This window comes from Apteryx rowi, unplaced genomic scaffold (assembly GCF_003343035.1).
Source record: "Apteryx rowi isolate R43461 unplaced genomic scaffold, aptRow1 scaffold_509, whole genome shotgun sequence".
NCBI classification, from domain to species: Eukaryota; Metazoa; Chordata; class Aves; order Apterygiformes; family Apterygidae; genus Apteryx; species Apteryx rowi.
The window spans coordinates 15,590-41,974 of NW_020450771.1; the positions used below are offsets into that span (position 1 = coordinate 15,590).

At 36.6% G+C, this 26,385-nt stretch overlaps 1 protein-coding gene across 1 annotated transcript in view; it reads left to right on the forward strand.

Annotated features, from left to right (window-relative positions):
- Nucleotides 1-4,540: 4,540 nt before the first annotated feature.
- PRKN (parkin RBR E3 ubiquitin protein ligase) overlaps nucleotides 4,541-26,385 on the forward strand; it is a gene marked incomplete at its 5' end in the record, with an annotated part of 536,136 nt that continues 514,291 nt past the window's right edge. The window contains one exon of the mRNA XM_026080011.1: nucleotides 4,541-4,781. Within this exon, the coding sequence (XP_025935796.1) occupies nucleotides 4,541-4,781 (241 nt within the window). The remainder of the gene's footprint in view (nucleotides 4,782-26,385) is intronic.

The following is a 26,385-nucleotide window of genomic DNA, read 5'->3' on the forward strand; positions in this document are numbered from 1 at the left end:
TCCCCCCCCCCCCCCAAAAAACAGAGAGAGAAAGAGAGAGAGAGAAAGAAAGAGGGAGGAAGAGAGAGAGAAAGAGAGAGGAGACTCTCCTCTGCCACTGCTTTATACTTAGTTTAGGAAGATTAGAGGGAGAAGAGCTGATGTAAAAACACAGGTGAGGGATGCAGGGCAGACAGTGAATGGAAAAGATACATCCTCCTCTTGGTAACAGTTGTTTCCCATGTGCTGGAGTGAATACTGTGGACTTACTTTATATGAGCTGCTTATTGGTTTGACTGTCATAGACCTTTCCCCTATTTGACTGTTTTCATCAAAGTAGAGTCCATTAACTCTGTTTCAGACATTCTGCACCACAGCATACGAAAGCTTCCATGCACTGTTCTGTTTTTACAGGATTTTCAGGTTTTGAATGTCATTATGAATTACAAAATCAAAAAGGGTTGACACTTTTAAAATTGATCAGAATTTGAAATGAAATTCCTCCTAGTCTCATTTGGTTGTAAGCTCTGCTTCCCAAATGCAATTCCTCTAGTGTTTCTTTAAATAAGACATTTCAAAAATAAAATGCGTTTTACTTCGGAAAAGGGTATATGACTTCTCTAGTGGGTTATGTACTTGCTAGATGGAGAACACTTCTTTCAGCATTGTTGTTACTATCAAAATAAGTTGTTAATGAAGATGTCAAGCAGAAATCTGTCAGAATAAGAGGATTTCAGGGTGACAGCAACCAGATCATCTCTTCACTCTCCATGCTTTACCTCACTCGCCCCAAATGGCCTTCTAGTTTGCCTGCAGCTGGCAGCAGCAAAGAGTAGCAATCACTCGGGATGTGCTTGTGTAGCCTTGTGAAATTCAGCTTGCAAAGTTAGAAAAGAGTATGAAAGCAAAGGCTTTTAGAGGAAAAAAAGTTTGAATTTCATCTGTTATTAATTCATTTTTCCAAGTTGGCCCAAAACCTTTCTCTGAAAAGAACCAGCCTTTAATACTGGGTTTTCATCATGTCTGAATCTTCTCAGCTCCCTTTGTTCTAGTGAAAGGAGATATTTCATAATCTACAATATATACACTTACAGTATTTCCCTTTGGAATATGGATCACAGGCATTAATTTGGATCAGCAGATAAGACAAGACAATATCTCTGGAATCATTAATAAAAGATAGTCTCAAAAGAAATATTTCCTGAGGCATAAAACAAACACGTGAAGGAAATGAAAGTGGCATTGACATAAACAATTGTATCTTATATTTGTGTTATAATAGTAATCTAAGGCAAAATCTAAAAAATTACTGAAATAGCTTGAATTCTACCTCTTCTCTCAGTGAGAAAAGCTGCGGACCTAGCCCATCTGCTGTCTGTAAAATGTAGCCTGATATAAAGCATTAATCACCACAGTTCTGGGATCTGTTTGGAGAGATTCTAATCCAGCTTTCTTCACAATTAGGATATGATCTCAGATTTCTTTTCTTATACTTTCTCCTCCCTTTTCTTGCAACGGTAAGGAGTTGTTTTCCTCCTTGAAACACAAGCTAAATTCAGTTCAAATGCAGTCAGAAACAGTATTGCAAAATTGATGATTTGGGTTTCCATGCTTGTTACTGCAGTGACTTCCATACTAAATGTACTCAGTGTACCAATAAAAGGATTTTTTTTGTTTTTTTCTCTTTCTAGCTGTTACTTGTGAAAACTTATCCTGGGATCTGCTAATTAAGCTTCCCTCTGTCTGGCACCTGCCTTATCATCATCAGTAATGATGTTCAATCATCCAAAGTTTGTTCTTGTTTCTGATAAAGAGGTGTAAGGAAGATAAACCCCAACACATTCACCTATAACTATTTGTTCGTTAGCATACAAGCAAGCCTGTCCTTTTAAAATGAAAACTTTACTATGTAAAAGCCAGGAATAAGTGGTTTCCTTGGTCATATAGATGTATAATTGCCCAAAGTGCAAATTTTATGTCTGTATTTGAATTATCTGGTGGTTGATATTATCAAAGAGGGAATACTAGATAAGATAGGCCTTTATTTTGTCAGCTCTTACTTTATTTGTAAACTTTRTTTGTACTTTATTTGTAACCACATACCTGCCAGCCACAAAGAGAATTGGACAGGACCCTATACCTTTTAAAGATCAATGGATTTAAACCCTGCACCAGGCGTGCATGTTGAAGCAGTCAAGCCCAAGCAAGAGTGACTGAAAGATGCTGTGGTGTGGCCAGGGCATTTCCTTTGGCCCCAGTAAGGGTTTCCGCAGCTCTTGCCACGGTCCCTCTTGGTCTCGCTTCTGCACTGGCCCCTCAGTTCTGACTGTAGCAGTGCTTGTGGCATCAAGCAGTGAACTGAATCAGGGAACTGATCCCAACTTAAAAAACAAAACAAAACAAAACTGAAAAGGACAGCAGGTGGTGAGAAGGAATAGGAGGAGGCAGGATAGGCACAGGTTAAAGCAAGCAGAACTACCAGAAGAGATGCTCATTAAAACATGTTTTGATGGATTGACAGTTCACTAGGGGGTTTCACGGTTGCAAGTTTTTACATATATGTCCATTTCCCTTCATGATTCTAGCCAAAACTGAGCAAATCACCTCCGAGTTCCTCATTCTCATATATTACTAATTTTGTTATTAATTTAGTTTATTAAATTATCTACTCTAATGTTTTGCAGTATTCTTATGTGGAGGAGTTTAGAGTGATAACTCAGGTTTGGGTTTCATGTTAGTGAATTAAATTTTAAACTATTTAAATGGGTCTTGTTAAAATGTAGTGGGCAACAAGTTGTACAGAAAGTAGGCCTTTAATGTTAACACAATGTTTTTAAGTTCAAATCTAATAACTGCATTGTTTGAATATTAAGTCTGCAAAGTCCTTACCTGGCAAATCTCTATTGACTGAGTTACTGCTTCATTAGGGAAAGAGTGTGTTATTAAAAATTCAAATTAAAAAAAACCCAGATTTTTATATTTTAGAATTTCATTACATAGAAAAGAATGGGCAGGGATGGGAGTGCTGAGAAATAATGCAAGAGAATGCCTGAAGTAAAATCACTAAATAGAAATTACAAGACCAGGGGAGATAATGTGGTAGAATAGAGAGGAGGCAATCAAGTAGGACAATGACAAGGGTATAAACAACACTTAAACATCTGTAAAGGAATCTTAATTAAAAGTGCATGTAATAATTGCAAATACAAACTAAAAATATTAAGACACTGAATTCTCTTTCTGTTCTTCCAAAATGTGAACAGCAATCTGTCTTGATGTTTCAGTGCAGACATGACCAACCTAATGATGCTGAGAAGAGTTAGAAAATTATTTTTAAAGTAATGAAACTTCTTTCTGTGAAATTCAAACTTCTTTCTGTGTAGCTGGACATTTGTATGTGGTTCATTCATCACAGTATAGAATGAGGTGTGGTGCTCCAGGAGGTATCACCCAAAAAAGAATAATTTTCAAGATATGCTATGAAAGAGTCAATACAAGCCTTTCTGGAAAGCCCTTCATTAAGAATAAGCACAAATATCTCAAAATAGAGACTGTTTTTTCATCCTAATGAGAAAAACTGAAAAAAGCATATACTGAGCAAAGATCAAATGATTGGGAATCTTATGAACCCAAGAATCAGGGAGATGAAGTCCAGGTCTTCTGAAAGCCCCGTAATTTCTAGTTCTAAGATGGTGCTTTGCTTTCCCATTCTGTGTTTGGAAAATGGCAAAAAATATTTGCCTTCTCTCCTGATTTATCATGGGTAGACCTTTCATAAAATCCTTATTCAGCCTGCTTTCTTCTAAGACCTAGAAAGACTGACTGAATAAGAATCATCTCTGATGATAACTGAGAAAGAGGTTATTATATACAAGTGAGATCTCTTGGGCTAACAGGCAGCAATTCTTTTATTTTGCCAGAAAAGACTATAACAATCGTGATGTCTTCCACAAGTTCCCTTTAATCTCAAGATAACAAGTGAATGTGATCTGTGCAAAGAATGGAAAAGTCATGCGGAGTTTACAGTTAATGCTAGATTTAGATTGAAAACTGCAATACAGACAAAGAATTTTGGTGTTCATCAGAAGCATCATCTTACCTGTTTCTCTTTACAAAGATACTTCAGGGAAACTTGGTTATGAACCTTTGTGACTGTCAAATTTGACCCTAAATTGGGATATGAAGAGTGTGTATCAGCATTATCTGTACATATGTGTTTTATGTATTCAGTATTTTTAGCCCTTGACTTAATAGTAGTCTTCTCTCTAGAGTTTTTCTTTTTTGCCAATAAACCAGACTTATTTAGAGCCCTTGGCTCTGATCCACCACTTCCTTGTTAAATGTTTAGAATTTGTAAGTGTTGTGACCCTTTTGCCAATGCAAGTAATCCTAATTCCAGCAATTTACACTTGTCACTTTCCTTTAAACTCTATTACTGCACAGTGAAATTCTGCATGAAATGGCTTGGAGACCATTTAACAAATAACAAATTGGAGATAGAGGGATTTTGTCCCTTATGTCACAATTAATTATTTATTGGGATTTTGGTTTTGTGTTTCAGAATTGTGACCTAGTGCAGCAGAGTATTGTTCATATTGTTCAGAGTCCACAGAAGAGTAGTCAGAAAAAGGATGAGGCGGAAGATAACCATGCTGGAGGTACTCTAAAAGGCTTGGAAAGAGAACCTGAAAGTCTAACTCGCGTGGATCTCAGTACCAGCATCCTCCCATCACTCTCTGAAGGGTTAGCTGTTATTCTGGATACTGCAAACAAAAGCATTTCTCTTCCCTCAGACAAATCAGGTAAATCTGTGATTTGATACAGTTCAGTATGTGGACCCAAAAAATTGGCTATTTCTTTCTAGGGTGAACAGTTCTATATGACAGGGGAAAAAAAAAAGTTTGTTTTAGTTGTTAAACAAAAAATGCAACTATATTAAGAGGTGATGAGCATCTAATAAGTCTACGAAAATAACTCTGCTAAGTGGATAAACTCAGTGATTTCTTGTGTTGCTTCTGTCTCTAACTTCTATTATGCTAGTATTTTTACAAATGATTATAAGCTGGCAAAAAACTCAGAGGTCTATGAGTAGATAAAAATAGTCTCTGTAAAATTTCCATAACAGAAGTTTCCTTAACTAGAATGTTGGGCAGCTTATGCATTGGAAATGTATTTAATTCCCAATCTGTCATAATGTTTTTATATCCATACATTTTATAAAAAAGTATTTCTATACAATGGGCTTCTTATTTATAAAAACATAGTTAGCACAAAATATGATGATTCATACTGTGGATTTTAGTAGTTCTTGGTCCACCAAATTATTACTAAGAATGTCTTTTCTTCATCGTGAACAGCCAGTTGAGGCACAAGTTAAATTACTGGCAAACATCTTGTGCTGTAATATTTAAAATAGTTCTGGAGAGATATATCCAAGTCAAAAAGAGATAAAAGACTACCTTAGATATTGTATGAATCATCTCAGGGTAACCCTCTCACACACATGCATTCTAACCAACCCTTATTGAAAACTGTGCACATCCCAAATGAAGAGGCATCACTGTGTGGAACACCAGATCCCGAGTGGTGATTTGTGGTAGTAGTCCATCAAAGATGTCATTTTAAAAAGACTGTTACACAAGTATGCTTTATACAGAATGCAAAAGATAATGCCAAACTCTTATGTTCCGAATACAGAAGATAATATGTGAATATGACAGAGATATATCTCCATGACTCACCTGACCACAGAAATCATCCTGCTTAACATAACAGTTTCTAAAACTGTTAAAACGACTTTTAGAGAATTTCTTAAGTAAGTCATGCAGAAAATATACAATTCATGGGAGGGTCACAGAAGTGTTCCACAGGTGACTTGATCAACCTCTCACTGCCAGCTAATGATGAATGAGCGCAGTTTAGGAACAAATTAGTGCCTGGCTAATGATGCACATCTCCCATTTCGAATGAATAATGAGATAAGAGGGACGCATGCCAATTTACATGTGGTAAGCTAGGGACATGGTTTCTGGTGGGGCTTACCGTGAAAAGCAAGATAATGCTGTGAGCTTCTTAATGCTCCTTCTGATTCATTCTTTCACCACTATGTACAATATCTACTTGGACTTAATAGCTATGCTTGACTTTACAGAATAGTTTATACATGTGTAGGGCATTAACAAATTTTCATGTAGGTTATTCTTCCACATACTGCAGACCCTGTGAAGCCAAGTACAAACTGATTGGTATCTTGTGTTGTAGTAAATGTTTCCATGGCCAAATGGCAGTTGAGGGAAATGTGTTGAGAATGTATGTGGACTAGTTCTATCTGTGATTAAACAGATTTCTTATCATACGGAAAAAAATGAAGAGCCTCCTTTAATGACTGACAGTTCTGCCTGGAAGGTTGTTAGTAACAAGTACTTTTTAATGGCCTGTTATCTTCTCAGCTTGTTGTGATGCTCACTATGAATACTTGTCCTTGCCTCTGTTCAGCTCTGCCACTTTTGTTGATCCCATGGGGAATTTGTTTTTTTCTGTTGCTGTTAGAGTTTGGGGGAGTTTTGTTGTTTGTTTGTTTTTCTCTGTGGTCACATAATTCTCTGAGTTAAGGATTAGTCTGGGATAAAAATAATCCAGCAAAAACAAAAGTTAAATCCAGATCAGTTTTCCAATCAACTTCACTGTGTAGCAGGCAGGCACTTGCTTTGGCACAACTGAGAGGAATAATAATAGTGGGAATGAGTGGCTGAGGGCTGCATATGCCAGTGCTGCCACTTTAGATTGTGCTTATCCCACTACTCTCTTAGAGGGTGGATGGTTATGGTGGTGATTAGCCTAAATTAGAAACCTATACAGTAGAACCAACCATCGTCTTTCTACGTGTGACACATCCCACACAATGAACAGAGGACAGATTTGGGTCTACATTTTAGAGGCAGAGGACTGATTTAATTGATTACTGTTTAGTCTAACATGCTTCTCAGCTTTTCCATGATAGGAGCAATAACCTCTAGGAGGCTTCATCTCTTTCAGAAGCCCAAGGTATTTCTGTATGTTACCACAGGATGCTGACACTATATCCCTACCCCACATTCATTTTATTTTGCCCACCTTTGGATTCTGAGGAAAAAGATTTGTGGGTAGCTCTTGTACTGCAGAAGCAGCACTTTCAAAGTATTTGACTTGAATACTTGGTAGTCAAACAGTAGAATTTTACCAGAGAATCCAGGCGAGAGAAAACTCTTGTTATATAGTATTGCTATTATGTGAGTATTTCACAGAAGCTGGGCACTTGGTGCTCAGTGTGAAAGCAGAGTGTGGCAGCATCCTGTGAAGCGTCGGTGCGGGCGTGCAGTACTGGATGAGTATCCCTTTTAGGCACCGAATAAGAACATGTTGTGTTCTGCAAAGTGGGCACATTTTAAACACTTTTTAAAAAATTCTTTGTGTGTGAGATGTGACAAATTATTTATTATTTTTATTTGAAAATGAACATGTGATAAAACCTGTGCGCTACTGACATAAATAAGAATATACAACATATAATACTCTCTACATAGTTCAGCATAGTTCAGTATACTTCAGCCTAACCAATTCAACTGTCAGCGTAGAGATTCACATCACCATCTTCACATCTTCTTTAACTTAACCTTCTCACACACTTACACTCACCTCCCAAGCTTTCAAATGTATAGTGAGCGAGTATAACATGCAACGTACATTCACCGATTGTTAAAATCTGGCTAGCTCAGGTCAATATGTGGAGTTTGTCTATTAAGACTTCGCTTCTTACCAAAATTGTGCAAAATAAATATGGCTGTATTATATTGATTAAAACTAGTTAAGTTGCAGGTATGAAAATGTAAATTATAAACAATCTATCATCAAGTAGGTTTATGACTAATTGTCTCATGTGGTTCTTTGCATCCTTTTATATGATATTATTATCAATGGCCTTGAAAAAATAAGACAGCAAAAGTTTGCAGATGACACAAAGGGAAAGTGATCAATAATGAAAAACAGGTCAGTAAGAGGCACTTAGATAGCATAGACTGCTGCACTTGATCACCCCCACCTCACCCTCACCTTAGTGGTGAGGCAAATCAGAGCAACTCTTGACTGGGCTGGAGAACCATCTTTCCTGCATAGTGTTTTCAATGTCTAGCAGATGTGTTTCTCCATGACAAATTCAGAAGTTTGACAATAATTCATTGGCTGAAAAGATTATGAAAAATAGATCTAAATAATCTCTGCATCAAGGATCTCCACACTTCCTCTTTTTGCAGGCAAAGGTAATAAAGTTTTTTCTGCCTGCTAAAAAGCACTGTGCATGATTACTAATGAACATGTGAAATAACCTCAGCACAGGACTTTCATCCTACCTCACACCCTCTCATTTAGAATCTGTCCAATATCTGAGACAAAGTGCTTTGATAAGCAAGACGGAAGCAAACAAAGCATGTTACAGCATGGTTGTGTATCAGTAAATAAATGTAGGGAGTGGAGGGACTTTGACCTGGGAAACAACCAGTCTGACAGACTTGAGGGTTCTTATGGCTCATGAGCTGAATATGAGCTTGCAACATGATGCTGGGTCCAAGAAAGCTAGTGTGATCTTGGGAAGTAGGAAACACTGAGTGGAGTGGGGAGTATGTTTTACCTCTGCTTTTGGCACTTGCATAACTACAACTAGAATATAATGTGCAGTTATGATGTCTAAACTTCAAGAAAGCTGCTGAACAGTTGTTAGAAGGTTCATGGGGAAAGTCACAAGAATAATCCAAAATGCAGGTCATGATGGGATCATTCATGGTATATAATCTTGTGACATCCATGGGAGTGGAAATCTGATAACAGGGGAATCAGATCTTATAGACTGGTTTGGGCATAAAGCTATAATTGTCTAGAAGCTGAAAGCAGGCAAATATAAATAACACGCCCATATTTTAACTTGCCAGGAAATCAGCCACTGACGCAAGTCATCCTGGCTCGTAATGAATTCTCCATATCTGGCCATTTAAAAATAAATATAGGAGATTATTCTAAAACATATGTCCAACAACAAAGATTGGACTTGAAAGTGGAAGTACTATGGACTGTTAGGCAGGAGGTCAGACTACACAAGCACAGTGGCTCCCTCTCTAAATCTATTTATCAACTACCTTTGTCAAGCAAATTTGTAATCTCACAAAAAAAAATTTTTTGTCCAGATTTTTTTTCTGTAAACTCATATTAATGTTGTTACCTATTTAATTTCTGATTATCCATTATCCTTGTCAGCTGCTTTATTATATTGTCTAGAATTAATTAATTGTGGGCATCATTACTTAGGTCATTTTGTTTACAGCTTTTAAACAGTGCTGATCTGTTTAGTTCCCTAGAATATACCAGTGTTCTTTATCTAGCCTTTAAAACAATGCTTTCATGCAAGTCTTCTCTGTTTCCTTATTTCTCCGTGTTCCTCTTTTCACAGAAGAGTAAATGAGGCACTGGTGACTTAGGTATGCAAAGCTGTAAATTCTAGCAAAAAAAAGAGGGATTGATTCTTTTCCATGTAGTTAGGAAATGTTTTACCAAAACTTAATTTCTATTAAAACCACCTGTCCTGACAAATAATACAAATATGAGTTAGGACAGGTAAAACTATCATTAGCAAAACCTCAATGTTTTCAGTACTTAAAATCTTAAAATGATGATCCTGTTCCAGGTCTGTGTGAGAATCTGATGTGTGAAAGACCCAGGCAGACAACTTTTAGAAGGAAAATCCAGAATTTGTGAGTTGGATAGTCAGAACTGTGCATCATTCTGATGAAATGATGAAATGATGAAAGCTCTCATGAAATAAAAAAAAATTACAAATTTAACTGGGGATATTGCTGATACTTTAGGAATACTTTTTGAATAGTATTCTGCAGATTATGTGTTAAAATTTCTGTGCTTGGTAAGTAATATTACATTTTACTAAGATTCTTCTATCTAAAAACCTACRAGGATAAGAAATTGTTTTTGTGTCAGTTTTGTGTGAAGTAAATGTGTAGTCTAAGTTCCTGATGTATTTTAAAATTACAAATCAGGTTTCTGAAACTTATACTGTTAAATTAGTTCCAGGTCAGGTAACAGTTTGATGTATATCTCCACCTCCCCATTTTAATGTGGCATTAGGCTGAATACTCCTAGACTGAAAAATACAACTGCTGCTCTTTCTTGTCATCTTCTCAAGAATGCCATCAAAATGTGAGCACTGATTCATCCAAAATGGCCTCCAGCATTGCAAGAACATCTATGTTGATACTCTGAGACATGAAGCTTTTTAAGTGTTCAGCAACTGAACCAGACTAACCTAAGACAAGTACAACAATAAACTTATATTTTCCATAACCTAATTTTGGTCTGCTGTGTCAGAAAACTGAATACCTAAGAATTTATTATTGCCTTAAAAAAGAAAGGAAATCTTAAGATTTCTCTGTATCATTTAATTGCATTTTTAAATGGGAAACTAGTCAGTATGAAGATATTTTCTTTGGCATGTTTGTAGGAATCATTAATGGATTAATTATAAAATAAATTAATGAATTAAACCTACTTGTGGTCCATGCCAGTGTAAATCAATAGTTTGAGGAGGGGAAATCAGTATAATTTGTGTTAAGTAATTAGGTCCTTTTTTTCTAAAAAGTTATCAAAGCTTATTCTAAGAACAAATGACCAGAGTACTTCCACTGATTTTTCATTCTTAAATTTCTTCAAATAGTAATACACCATTTAATGGTGGTTACAGGTTTCTTACAGTAAAGTTCTTTTGACAGGCATTCATTTGCAAAAGATTCATTGTGCTGTACAAGAAAAAGTAATAAATTACTTAGTATGCAACCAATGTATTGTTTCAGCAGACACATTCATATCACAAGTTAGGTTACTATGGTATTTTCTGATTTGGTGCACTGACAGTTTGCTTTTGTATTAGGATTAAATTCTATAACCACTTTTAATGTGAATGAAAATGCATTATGCAGCACATTTTGATTGAGTGTACATTTGATTCAGAGCTTTTAAAATGCATTATTTTATGAAGTTTTAAATATGAAATGCAGAATCAATCTGAGGATCAATCTACATCCAGAAAAAGGAAGGAACTAATTTGCTTATTTTAGAAGAGTGGAATAAAGTATCAGCTCAGCAAAAATATGCCAGTCCTGATTTGGGCAAATATTTCAGGGAAGCATGGCTGTATCTGTCTTGGTTACACACTGCATGAGTGTATTTGATGTACAATTCTGTTGCARCTGAATAGAGAACACTGTGATGGGGCCATTTACAAGACTGATAAATCAGGCCAGTTTTAAGCTTTAAAACAAAACTCCGCAGAATTCATTCATTAGCAAATTACGTTGTGCTAATGGTTAGTTCCTGCATATTGTTAATCATTATCACTATGCATTCAATACACAAAACTGTTAGACCTTAACACTTACATCCTAAATTAGCTAGGAATATACAGTACCACAGAGTCGATGCCGTGTTGGTTGCACTGATGGTTATGGTCCTTGTAGTTGCAGAGGATGAGATGATCAGGCCTGAGAGCTCTCTGGCAAAAAAAATCAGAACTGAAACAAACTTTTCTTCTTTCTTCTCCTTCTTTCCTTTTCATGCTTGATGTTTTTACGCTGCTTGCCCCCTTCCCAGAAGGGGGATCTCWTCTGCCCCCCCTTACTGCTTATCTTGTTTTTGGTTTTGCCAGCTACCTTTCCTGGGTATTCTGTACCCACAAGATGTTCTGCCCATTTGCAGTCCCTTGTGCTTATTTTGTTCTTTGTTTTGCAACCTTTTATCACTTCAGTGCCTCCTATGTGCAACTACATACTTTTTTGTCCCTTTGATGGTCACATTGTTCACATCTTACGTAAAATGCGTATACATTCTGCCTGACTATGCCATTACAGCAATAAAAAATACTTATATTCTTTTGTTGGCTACACTATTTTATAATGATTATATTTGGTTTCAAGGCAAACTAATTAACTAGATCCTGATTAATGTACTTATAATTTGTAGGTGTCACAGGCCTCTGCTTTGACCACAGTATTTCTCCTTGATCTTTTCGTGAGTGATGGCGAAAACAGATAGCTATGACTGTATTACTGTTCCTTGCCACCTTATCCCTTCCTGCAGTATAGACATGCTGTCCACACTAGTCATAAACAGTGCAATAACTGTATTTCTGATTAGTCCCTAATTGCATCTTCAAGTATTTTCATCATACAAAAATGAAGAACAGTGATTTGTTGGAGTAGATTCCATCATCAGCCATTGTCAAGGAAGCACTGATTCATGACCTTAATTTGGCAAGAAATAAAGAAGGAATTTTCTAAAATATGCTTTTCAGACGTAACTTATTTTAAATAAGTGCATTTAAGATCTGAAAGCCCAGGTGTATACTGAAAGAAGAGTATGACCATAACATATTTATATGGTGCAGTGGAATTACATTTAATTTTGAATCAATCCTGCTAACTAGCTCCTGTGTATGAAATGAGAATTTCTTTAAAGTTTTAAATGTGTTTCCAACATGATTCGTAAATGTTGTATTGTGGAAGTTCTCAAACTGTGATCCATATTTGAAGCTCTAAGATCCAGAAGTGTATTTATTGGTGATCCATTGAGATGATAATGGTCACAATGCTCTGGCTCCACTTACTCGTTTTCAGCTACTAAAATATGTTAGAATCAGACCAGTATATGGTAAATTCTCCCTCTTGATTAGTTGCTCTAGTTTCTTGAAGGATGGTTTATGCATATGTTTTGAGGTAAGGGAAGACATTCCATGAGACAACACTTCTAGTTAAAAGTTATTCATAATATGATAATGTTTCGGGAACAATATTCTAGTTTTTAATGCACAGTGTATAAGGGGTTTTCTGGATACAAGTCACATCTCAGCCATAGTGACAAAAAAGCAATTATGCAAGATCAAACCAATTGTCTTTCTAAATCTTGTAGTCTTCCTCTTTTAATACTTACCTGTTTTGTATCTGATACTTCAGAAGAAAGAAGGCATTCATATCATGTAAAGTTGTAAAATCCTTAGAGAAGGAATATTCCTTTTTGCAGGTAATCGACTCTGTCTGATTATCCTTCAGGTATGCTTTCTGGGTACGTTGACACCAAAGATAACAGCGTTCTTTAATCTGAGCTTTGAAACAGTGCTTCCTGAACAGTCTTCAGTGTCAATTCATGAATTAATTGGAGGATAGAGGGAGAGTTTTCACCCCACTAATTAAGTATTGCTAATTCTGTCAAAACTTCTTTTAAAATAGTTAAACTTAGAAAAATACTCTGGTTATTCTGCTTCCAGTAGGGTTATAAAAATTTGCCATTGCAGAGTCCTTGGAAGTTGGCGGTTACATACACTGTGTCTTCTGCTAGGGTTATTAACCCTTGACAGCTCACTGCTGCAGTACTTCCTAGTTCTAAATATAAAAACTGATATCCCCTCTTGACCTTCCAGCAACAGCAAAAAGTGATTTTATAATACATTAGCATAATGAAACCTTTTCAATAAAATGATAAATTGAGCCCATTTCGGAAAACAGAACACACACTTGATAATTTATTGCAGTCAGTGACATGCTGGAGACCTCATTCGTATCATATGCTTTTAACTCTGATGAGAATAGTGCCATTTTCCCACACCTTGCAAGTCTGTAAAATTCATTTGAGAGGAGAAATGTTCTTTTCTAATAGAGCCAAAAGCACTTCTGGGAATGCTCATCTTTACATGACATAATTATCTCTCATGAACATGTCTAATTACTTTATTGTTTTTAAAGGCCCTTTCTTGTTAATTGAAGCTGATAACATTTGCTAGCTCCCCTGTGTTAAGGAGTAGGGAGGGAACACTGCTGTGTCCTTGGAATGTATTTTGATTGTTTATGGGTGAAAGCATAGATGGGCTTTCTTCTGCAAATGCATAACTCACATCTTTATGCCACCAGCTGGAGGTGGCATTTGTAGATGGAAAATGTTCTGTGTTGATTAAACAAAACTATGTATGTTATGCTTTCCAGATAATTGTTGGCATGAATTGTTGACTTACATTAGAGCGGAAAAAAAAGAAAATAGCACTTAGGAAACACCTCCTATGTGTAAAAACACAACAATAGACAAGTAGGGTGATTCTTTTTTAACAAAAAGACTCTAATTATAAGACACAAATAAGAAGAATGCTTTGTTTAAAGTCGATTAACCAAACGCTGCCTCTACTGTGTGACTTAGTGCTTGCACTACATGGTCTCTGTTAAAACATTTTTCTGCTCAGAATGACATATGAGACTTATTCTTTCCTCAAATCACATGCCCAAGTTTCATTAATGTCTTTGGGAGTTCTGTGCACACAGCAAGGATACGGAGAGAACAGACCTATTAGAAAGGCTTGATCAACAAAAAGTGATTACATGCAACAGATAGTTTAATAAATTCAATTGATACTAGGAGATAAAAAATAGCCATACAAAACACATCCTGCTCTCTCTTTATGAGGACAAATAGCTTCAATGGGACTAAATTTGAACTTCTTTGAAAGAAAAAGATCATTGCCTTAGGCAAGAGATGATGAATTTTCTGTATTTTTTTAGACAAAATAATGCTTGTGAAAGGAAAATGGACAGTTAATTCAAAAGATTTATTTCTTATTCACAGAAAAACATGAATATGAAAGTCAGTGCAGGCTCTTTCACTGCTCTGCCAAGATGTCTGTAGACTTTTGCCATTAGCTTTCTTAGGGTCAAGGTTTCACATTTGGACTGCTACCTGGGTGATTATTGTTAGAGATGCCAAGGTAGTGGCCTTCATGTCCATTCAGGCTTCTTGTTGGAGACTGCCAACAAGGATTTCAGTTGTTTTGTTCTTTTGGGATGTTTGTTTGTTTGTTTGTTTTAGAGAATATTGAACCATAAGAAACCAAACTGAGATTCTGCATCGATTTTATATGAATCTCCAAAAATCCCTCAATGTAAGTATTTTTTTCTCCTACTCTGAGGAATCTTGAACCTCATACTTCAGCCTTGCTAATTCTGTCATATGCATTCTTCATGAGAGAACACTGCCTACATTATACCCACCAAGAGTATTACCCAATTGAAACAATGTCAAGATCCATGCTGTGCAAACAAGCATTGCCCAAGGTAATTACCAAATATTTGCCACAAGCTTCTGGAATACTGATGTTCTACAGGATCTATTAGCACTGGGCAGTCTTGCACGCTCAGAGCATGCTGGACTTCTGTGGGATTACAGCATTTGAGATCAAATTATCACATGGATAGAAAAAATTCAAGACAGATGTTGTGTTCCTTGATCTGACTTTCACTTATTAGACAGCATGCTACAATGGTCTGCAAAAGAAACTGTCTAGTTCCAGATGTGTAATCTTCACTTTGATCTCTAGCTGATTTTCATGTGCTATTCAGTGCTCTGTCACCCTCACAGCGAAGAAGTTTTTCCTCATGTTCAGATGGAACTGTCTGTGTTTCAGTTTGTGCCTGTTGCCTTGCGTCCTGTCGCTGGGCACTACTGAAAAGAGTCTGGCTCCATCCTCTCGACACCCTCCCTTCAGATACTTGTACACATCGATAAGATCTCCTCTCAGCCTTCTCTAGGCTAAACAGGCCCAGCTCTCTCAGCCTTTCCTCATAAGAGAGATGCTCCAGTCCCCTAATCGTCTTCATAGCCCTCTTCTGGACTCTCTCCAGTAGCTCCACGTCTCTCTAGCATGCAAACGTTGCTGTGGCTTCCAAACAGGGATGATGCACAAAATCATGAAGAGACATAAATTTGTTGAACTCTCTCAGTCTCTTAGTTTATAATGAATTGTATGTTCAGTCAGGCTAGGGAATATCTTCTTATGGTCATGATAACGTGAAAGGCTTGACAAACAAGTTACTTTGGTTGTCCCCCTATATTAAGACTGAGAAAAAAGTTACTTTGGTTGTCCCCCTATATTAGGACTGAGAAGAATGGAGACTGTGGTAGGGTAATTCATTAACTTTTTGGTTATATCCACCTTTGTATTGAGCTTGTGATCCCATTCATAGCTTCTGGCGTGTTATTTCGGATCATCTCATAGTAAGCTGTAGCTTTCATTAATATTTATACAAGGTATATCTCAAATATTTTTCCAAAAATGTTTGTGCCCTTTTTTGGTTAACTGATATGAATAGTTAATACTACCAGTCACATTTTTTTAAAAGCTTATAACACCATCCCTAGAATATTTATAACCTTCAGTTTTTATCCTCCCTAAGTATTTATCACTGATCCGTACAGGAAAGTGTCACAAATTTTTATCAGCAAGTCATACTTTCAATTTAAAATTCAGTGCTTCATTTTCCCATCATACCTTCATTAAATATGATGATGTCTATTTTGTTTTCCTTATGATATATTTTATGCAAGCAATATTTTGAACTAATTGTTACTGGTTTAGATTTCTAAAATTGATTTGTTATTGGTTTTACTTTCTAAAAATTGTCACAAGGTTTACAACTATTTTTCTTTCTTCTGTCTTGGATTGTGGCCTGTCAGTGGCCTGTGAGTTTCTTTTACTAAATGTTGATTAGAGTATTTTTCAAGGTCTGTATTAGGTTCTGCAGCCTTTCATTACAATGTGTTTATTGGTTTATAAATATATTTATGCTATAGGATTGTTTTTAAAATGAAGATCTCTGGACAACCTGCATAGTATTTGAATCTGAAACATTTAAAAAGAGTAGGTTTATGTGGAAGAAACTGTAGGACAATTTTAAAGACTAGATACAAAGTTGGTGGAACTAATTTTTTTTTAATTCAGGTTTCATTGGAATTCCTTTCTACTGCCTTGTTTTCAGGTTTTGAATAATGGGATTTTAAATGGATATAATGAAGCTATGTTAATTGCACAATATTAAATCTAACTGATTCTTAAATGATACTCAGTCATTTTCTAAAGGCCTCTCTGTGGGTAATTGTAGTAACTACTGTTTGGCTGGCTAACATGTCTTGTTCAGGGAAAAAAGTGTGATTTGGGGGGGAATGGAATTTCCAAATGGAAGAACTGAATATGATTTGAATCAGTGCTGAGGAGAAGTATTTAAACTCAAGTAGTGTAAAACTAAGAGAAGACTGGATGTCTGTAATAAAAGGGAGATAGCTGATGATGGATGGACACCATGGTTGTCCACACCAAGAAGAGGGATCTGATGTGTGTCTTCTGCCTGTCAGCTGCCTAGTTATTTCATTAATGGCTCATAAAGATATTAGGATAATCTCCTTCCACTACAATCCCATTAAATAAATAATAATTTATTAATAACTTGTACAATGATTTTTCTTTTCCAGTAGCTGATACTTGTCACTTGATTGATATATTATTCAATATTTTCAAAAAGTTTGGTATTTAATTTTAAGCACTTTGAAGTTTATATATGTGTATAAGTGTGTGTGCGTGTGTGTGTGTGTGTGTGTGTGTATGTGTAACCACAGTATCTTTGATCTGCTAATCAATTGTACGTACATCTGTTTTCCACTATTCCTTGGGGTTGTGACTCTTAGTTCCTGAAGCATGATGCTGGTGAACAGGGAAAACTGAAGTTCATCTAAATCCTAGCTTGTATTACAATCTCAAAACATTAATTTTACTTATTTCCCTTTGCAGAACTGCCCATCTGATCTGTTTTGTCAGACATTATCACTCTCTGAATACAACCAGAAAATTTTACTTGCAATTTTGATTGTGCAAGTCTTTTCATTCATAAAGTCCACATATTCATCATATACATTTCTACCAATGAAAAACATCTGATCTTTACACATAACCTGTTTTGGCAAATTCAGATTGGATAATAAAAATGGAAACAAATCAAACTATTCTACTGGGCAAATCCAATTAAAAAGCAAATAAACCAGACTCTGCAGAATTATAAAATATCTTAAATTTCCTTTAAAATATGGAGGGTGGGAGTTTAGATTATTTTGAGATTATCAAGTTTATTATCTTCCTCTGTCACTAACAATTTTTATCAGCTGGTGAAAGTGCTTTACAGATGCTGAATTTTTCAAGTGGAAGGATGCTTGTGAGAGGTAACTTCGTTTAGAGTTAATTTCCATTTTGCTTATCTTTGTTATAATAATTGTATTGAAGTATCTTATTGCATACATGAACTTACAGTAGGGCCTCTCCCAAATAAAAATATTTAATTATGCTGGGTTGATGCTGTGTGTAAACTCCCTTTGCATTATTTTCCTTTTGGCAAAAATTTAATTTCTATTTTGTGAGAATAGGATCATTGCATTCAAAGTTGGAGCTTCGTGGCAGTTCAGCTGTCCATATTGTCCCTATATAAAGTCACATGCTTCATATCTTTTCACCATTTTGCTGCAAATAGCTTGTACTATTTTTTTTTGCCATTCTTAGAACTCTCAGAAGAGTGACAGACACTGTTACTAAATATATGTGTACTTGTGAATGAGACTGATGAATAAGATGAAAGCACTTCTTGCTCAAAGCTCAAGGTCTTTGATTAAAATAGTGTATACAATTTAATTTTTAGCTCATCAAAGGAAGATAAATTTATAGCATATTATTTACCACGGTCCCTCTGGTCAAACCCTCATACTAGTATTATCTAGTATATAACCTAGCCATTATGAAATGACAGCCCTTTCTTACACTTTTTAATCAATACAGTGAGGCATCCTTATTGAAAATTGCTGATACTTTATCTGCTCTGTGTTCTACATTCTGCTGGTCCAGCCCTTATCTTTTCCTAGCTCATCTGATATAATACAGCAATTTAGCTTTATATATTCTGTCAAGGAGAATATTCCTTTCCCTAATCATGCTTCCTTTATTTTGTGTCTTTTTTCAGAATTAAAATGTAAGTGATTTTTTCATTGTTAATTTCCTTTACTATTTTTACACCTCTTTGATCGGGTCTCTGGCTCTCATCTCCATCCCTCAACTTCACTGCTTATGCAAAATATCCCTTTGATAGTATTGTTCAAAACCAGCAAATAAAAATGTTGCTGTCTGATTCTTTTTCCCATGTTATGAAAGGAGCTGCTTTGACTAACAACTTCCTATGCTTCTAGTGCTCCAGCTAATTAAAAGAGGAGTACCTTGGCCAGCCTTTTGTTTGCTAACTGAGGAAAATCTGCAGCCAGCACTAGGGAACTGCTACTGTCCCAGGATGTTCCATAGATCCGTATCCACATATGACGGTTTCTGTCTTCTCTTCTTCCTGGCGAGATCTTTTCACAAACATGACTTCAATACTTTAATTTTGTTCAGTTCATATAGTAATTTAAAAAACTTTTCATTGCCATTGCCTCCCTATGCAATACTGTCTCCCAATTAGCGCATTTGGTTTTGTGTCCTCCTTTCTTCTACTGGTTCCATTTCCCTACTCTTGTTGTTTTCATTAATGTGTCAATTCTAGCTATTCCTCTTCTTCAGCCTGCTCTAGATTCTCCTGCCTTCCTGATATCATGACTGTATTTGCTTCTTCTTTCACCAGTCTAGGGATGTTAATCAGTACCTTCATCTCCCCATCATTCCTGCCATTGCCACATAGGCAGGAATCTCTGCCACCCACTTTCCCCCAGTCATGTTTAATGACTCTTAACTTCATACTCACTCTTTTGTTGTCTTCCTCTTCACATGTCTTCTTGAGATTATATCTGTAGACTACCCACTGACTATATTCCCTCATGTTCTGGGCTTCTGAGACTTGCTAGGCTCATTTATCTCTGTTCTTCTACTACTGCCTGTTTGGGGACAGATTTCTTTTCTGTATGTGTGTTTAGATAGGGGAGGTGGGAGGTGGAAGGCTTTGCTTCTGTTTTCATTACCTTCATGGCTTTTTATTATCCCCATATTATTCTTCTGCTTCCTGACTTTTTCTCTATTTTTGATTTTCTGCCCTTCTTATATGCACTGACCCACTACTCCAATTTCATCTCTTTACTTTCTCCCTTTACAGTGTTGCACACTTATTGCAGTGCAAAGATGCCCAGTGTAGTACTAACCCCAGCAAATCAGCATGGCACAAGTAGGGCTGTACAGATTTACGAGGTCAGTCTGAAAACTGCATATCGATATTAGAATACTGTTACATTTAGACTAACGAGCTCTACTAATAAGAGCTCTAAGGTGTTGCTATAGGCTTGATTTTCTGTGTGTAACAGTTTCTGAATCTGAACTGATAAATCCCTGTGTTAATGTAATAATCTTGTGTGGATTTGCTAGTATGGAGAGCTCTTCATCAAACTGTGTTGTAGCTCATTTAAAAATGCAATCTTTCCTATCAATCTGTGCAAGTAAAACCCTGACCCAGGATATCAGCATTTCAGATCTCTACTATTGCAGCATTCTTTTTGCTAGGATGAGAGATTTTTTCATATATTTTTATCTATATTTCAGCATTATTCAAAGAAGGTCTGTTTTCCTACCTTGACCAGGTCCCTCTTCTCATGGTATTACTAGCTTTTGTTCTTCAAATACAACCACTTGTCTTGATTTTCATGACCTTTCATGTACTATCCTCTCTATACCTCTCATTTTTCATTCAGTAGTTAGGAGCTGAATCTCTCCAACCTTGAATGCCAGTCTCCAGTATTCACTGTTAGATTTTCATCATGGTTCCTCATCTTTCCTTCTGCTGCTGCTAGAACATACATATTTGCAAAGTCAGGTTATCATTCTCTTTCTGTTCTGGGCTTGAAAGGCACTAGTCATGAAATATATAAAGAACTTGCCAAATGTTGGGTTACTGGTATGCTAAGATGGCGTAGCCTCTTTTCCTTGATGAAAAATTGCAAAAAGCAGCTCATAATTGAATGTTCTGTTGGATGTATTTATTGCAAATGAATACAAGAATCTACAACAGATAAAATTCTAGCATAACTGGTGAATAGTGTTATTTAACTGTCATGGACCTGATCTATGAACAAGCTGTACATAATGGACTCCTAAGTAGAGCACCATTAACATTTCCTACCTGTGTGGAGCCTGTTGTGTAGTTGGAACCTAAACATGGATTTCTCATATCTTTCCAGAGGTAGCATCTATTCCAGAATTTTTGCCGTTTCCTCTGAAAGTGGACATAAGGCAGTGGAATCTCCAGTTCTTTTTCTTCAACCAGTGTAAATGCATGAAGCTTAAGCAGAACATTAATTCCCTTCTCTCCAAGCTTATGCTAAAGCATATTACATTTTCCAGTAATAGTTTTGAACCTGACAAAGCGCACACGGAATACTAAGCTACTGCAAAATTACTAACGTTCTGTATTCTAAGCCATCAAAATTGGCAATTATTAGTAGATTTTTGGTATATGCTCCTTTATATCAAGAATTGGAGTCTCTTTGAAAATGCCTGTTTTTGAAAACCAGAAAAACCATTCAAAATAATATTTGCTTATAAAAGTAAAACAAACAAGAAAATTAAAAATAGCTGGAAAGATCTTATGCTCTTTTGAATGCCTATGAGATCTGAAAAAAATAAAAGGCTGAAAGCATTAGCAGAAGCACAGGAAATGAAGAGCACTTCTTAAACAACATTGGTATTTAAGTATGGTCATTTTTCAATCAATGTGAAGACACTTAATATTTTAAAAAATGTTACTGTGGCTGAAATGTTCTTCAGAAAATGAAGGTTCAGTACAGAACACAATCAGTGTATAAAGCTTAAGATGACAGCTTGAAACTCAAAAACAGACAAGAGAATTCAAAGAAAAACATAAAGCTCTATACTCTAGCAGTTTAAGCTTAGAAGAATTGTACAAAGGCTTGTTTTCACTTATTTGCTAAACTATCTGCTACAATAGAGGCAAAGATCTTCAGTATTTGTTGGTACTTGCGCATAAAAACAAGTGCATAAATATCTATGTATTAAAAAACTTAATAATTTGAAAGCTATTTGGTAAACACCAATGGATTGGGATTTATTTGTGGGCAGGGACACTGAATGCCTCCAGCAGGGCATGGTCTGGGTCGCACAGAAGGTATCACCATTCTGAGCAGGGCTGTCCTGTGACATTCCTGTAGCAGCCTGGAGTTGCGTGGAGCTGGAGATCAAAAAAGGTTGGACCAGTAGATCTGTAAGTGCAGCACCAACCTACCATCTTTCTGAAGGGACACAGCAGCACACTGAAATGTAGTAATAGATTACTTCCTTCTCTTTTTCTCACATGAAACATGACAGTGGCTAGACCAACACAGATCAGTTTAGTCTAGTATCCTACTGGTAGCCCATAGCTTTTGGCAGTATAAGTATAAATCAGTATATATCATAATGATATATGTCCAGGATACTGTCTCAGCCTCAGTCACCATCTCTCTGCCTCTCATGATTTTGTAGACCTCTATAATATCTTTAATATCTTCAGCTGTCTCTTTTGGGGCAAAAAAGTCACAGTCTGTTTAAGTGATTGTGGTATAGAAGCTATTCATCGTCCATGCCATCCTTTTTTATATGTTTTCGGTTGTACCATATCCTTTTTTGAGATGGAAAAGCTAGAACTACCCACGCTGTTGAAAATGGAGCACACCATGGATTTTCTCAGTCACATTTGTACAGCACTGTTTTCTGTTTTATTCTCTGTTCCTCTTCTAATAATTCCTAGCATTCAATTTACTTTTTTGATTGCTACTGAGCATTAAGCTGACATTTTCATAGAACTATCTATTATAACCCCAATATCTTGTTCCTGTGTGGTAATAACTAGTCAAGCCCATCATTGTATGTGTAAAATTATTTTCCCCATGTACATTACCTTACATTTATCTACACTGAATTTCATTTTCCATTTATTTCTAGTTACTCAACATCATGCATTCTGCAATTTTTTTTTGAGATTGGCCTTCATTTTTACTACCCTGAATAAGATCATATCACCAGCAAACTTTATCATTTCACTGTTCATTCCTCCTTTTCTGATGGTAAACACTGAAGTCCCAGCACAATTTCCCTGTGGGAATGTAATGAGAAAACTGACCATTTACTCCTGATCTTTGTTTCCTATGTTTTAACCAGTTATTTGGCTATGTAGAAGTTTTCCTTTTCATTCAATAACAGCTTAATTTCTATAAAAGCCTTTGCTCAGGAAGTGTTTTTAATGTTTTAATACCATGAATTAATTATCTTCCATAAGCTTTGCTATGTCATTATTCATTCCTTGGGTGCTCTGAAAAATAAACATTTCCAGAATGTTGTATAATATCTTAACAGACTCTAGTATCCTAATAGCATCACTAGAACTTTTTTGCTGCAATATCTGAATTAAAAATTCTGATTATTGTTGCTAGACTTTGATAGTTACTGGTAACTACTGTTGATATGCTAGCTCACTTATAGCTGGACAACATATTAGTTGAGTAGAATGATTTTTTTGGACACTGGAAGTAAGTAGGGAGCTAATACAGAGAAGAAACCCCACAGAAGTAGCCATTAATTTGACTGAGAATATGCTATTATTTGAACTTTCAATCAAATTAAACATCTCTAATTAGATACTGTGTTTGCACATTAATGCTAAGAATAAGATTTCAAACTAATCAAGAAAGCAGAATTTTAACCTTACATTCTATATTTTCAAAAAGGTGCTTGCCTAAACTTGTACATGATCTCATATACAGATGTACCTTTGTGTGCTGTCATATATTTGAACATTTAAATAAGCAGATTTGCACATGCATGCATCCGTTCTATAAATTTGAGTATAGCTTCTTTTTATTCTTTTTCTAAGTTCTATAGCAGATTGTCAATTAAGAAGCTAATGATATCATGACATTTTACATGTTGAGAAACCTTTTCCATGATCTGTCAGTATTTCGTTTCTTGTTGCACATGACACAGATGCTTTCCAGGGTGTCTTATACTTGGTATCAGGTCCCTGAGCACACCAGCAGGTGCTGCAACCTCTTTGGCAGCCTCTTAGGGCTTTAGCCAAGGATCTCAGGCTCATCTTTATGGACTTGCCTGGTGACCTCTGGACTATGAGTGACCTGCACTGCCCTGCTCACCTTGCTCAGGTACTGGGGGTCTGCACCCCTGTCGGCAGGGCCACAGCATCTGCCCGCCTCACTGCCACCGTCACTCTGGGCTCCCCCGCCCTTCCAGATCGGTGCTCTGACTCTTGGCATGTTCAGCATTTCTGGGTGTAGAGCTGTTCTGTCAGATCTATTGCTCCAAGCATGCTGCTATCCATACCGAAATCTCAAACAAGTATAAAGGTTCTCAAACTCCACTTGGACAAAAAGGAGGAAACCTGTGCGGGAGCTGGTTCAGCTGGCTTTTAAATCATAAGCATTTCCTAAATTATTTGCTAAAATTGTCCTGAGCTGGGTCTGCTGCTTCCCAATAATGCCTGCACTCTAGGAAATGTGCCACCCAAGCTTGGTTTTCTGGAGCAGCTTCTCCTTCCCTTATTTGCTTAGGCTTAAACTCAGAAGTCCCTGTATTAATTTGAAAACATACTCATTGAGAAGGAGGACATATTCAGGGAATTCTGTTGGTACSCTTAGTCTTAAACACTTTCTTGATGTATCAGCTAGTACTGTTTCTCCTGTGTACCATTTGCCAAGCTTTCAGGAGTGAAAGTTTGAAATGAGATTTCATGAAACTAGGTTTTGGATGTCATTTTTCATATTTTGCTGTCTGGCAGAATCATCTTGATAGTCTTTTCTTGCTTTTGCTACCTTCACACCGCATTATTACTATAAGCCATGTTAGCTTTAGTGTGGAAGGCTGCTCCTTTTTCTGAAAAACAGACAGCAAACTGAAGGAGAAAAGAATGTGTTATGAGAATTAAGAGAAAGACAAAGTTTGTGTAGAGATCAGGAAAGGGAAGGAGATAGAATATTCAGAAAGGAGAGGAAGGAGGATGTGGGGTAAAGCTAGCTAGCAAGAAAATGAAGGGAGAAAATGGATGAAAGAAAGAAGAGAAATAATGGTGAAGCTTATGAGATGGGAAGCAGAAAACTGTTTTATGAAAAAGACTGAGAGAGAAAGCCTAATAAATTCGTTCCCTACCCCGTTCCAGATGCTAGAAATTTTCTAGAACAAATATTTTTTTCTGCATTTTTTGATCAATAGAAGTCTTTTTTTGCACACAGAAATTTTCCTTAGGAGGGAAGAAGCTGGAAGGATATATGTCCCCCTATTGCCTTTATCAAGTCTTCCGATATTCCACCTGTTACACAGGCATTACATCCTTTTCAGACAAATTCCAGATCTTCCTAATATTCTCTCTTCTTATTTTCATTCATAGTCCTTGTTGCAGTGACAGGTCCTTTTCTTTCTTCTAAAATAGAGCTGTGTCTTCCATTTACCTTAATTATGTGAGATACATAGACATTCTGGAAGTCATGCCTGAGTCTAAACAAAAGAAATTCTTTTTTTAAGGTTTAGTCTGTATTATATTCTTATCTATACAGCAAAATACAGTAGGTGTTTAACACATTTGCAGGCAAAAAATGAATTCTTGTCCACAGCATCGCCAAGTGGGATTCATCTCACCTAGTTTTAGAGGTCTGCAGTGTGGATATCTGCACCTAGTAGTCCTAAATCACCACAACAGAGAGAAACATGCCATTTTAGGGCTCAATTTATCTGACATATTTATATTATATCTTTTGTATCTACTTTAGGATAAATTGAATCAGGCCATAAAACTCCCATTTTTCTCAATAGGATATAGCGTGACTAGCTTAGATGAATCTAACTGTCAAATAAATGCCATTCTCACAGTCTGAATTAGACAGGCATCATAAAGAATAATTGTAATCATCATCAAATAGCAAGTTTTATAAGTGTTTGCATCAGCAATATGGCAGGGGGAAAGGCTATGTGCTATTTGCCTGTGAAATCTTTGCAGGCAGAGATGAACAGTTAAATAACTGGCTGTAGTGACCATGAGATGGTGGAGTTCAGGATCCTGCAAGGAGGCAGCAGGGCAATAAGTAGGATCGCAACCCTAGACTTCAGGAGAGCAAACTTTGGCCTCTTCAGGGACCTACTTGGAGGAATCCCATGGGTTACGGCCCTAGAAGGAAGAGGCGTTCAAGAGAGCTGGTTAATATTCAAACATCACCTCCTCCAGGCTCAAGAGCGGTGCATCCCTATGAGTAGGAAGTCAAGCAAAGGAGGTAGGAGACCTGCATGGATGAACAAAGAGCTCCTGGCAAAACTCAACCAGAAGAAGGAAGTCTACAGAGAGTGGAAAGGGGGACAGGCCACTTGGGAGGATTATAGAAACATTGTCAGAGTATTCAGGGATGTGACGAGGAAGGCTAAGGCCCGTTTGGAATTAAATCTGGCGAGAGATGTCAAGGACAGCAAGAAGGGCTTCTTCAAATACATCAGTAGCAAGAGGAAGA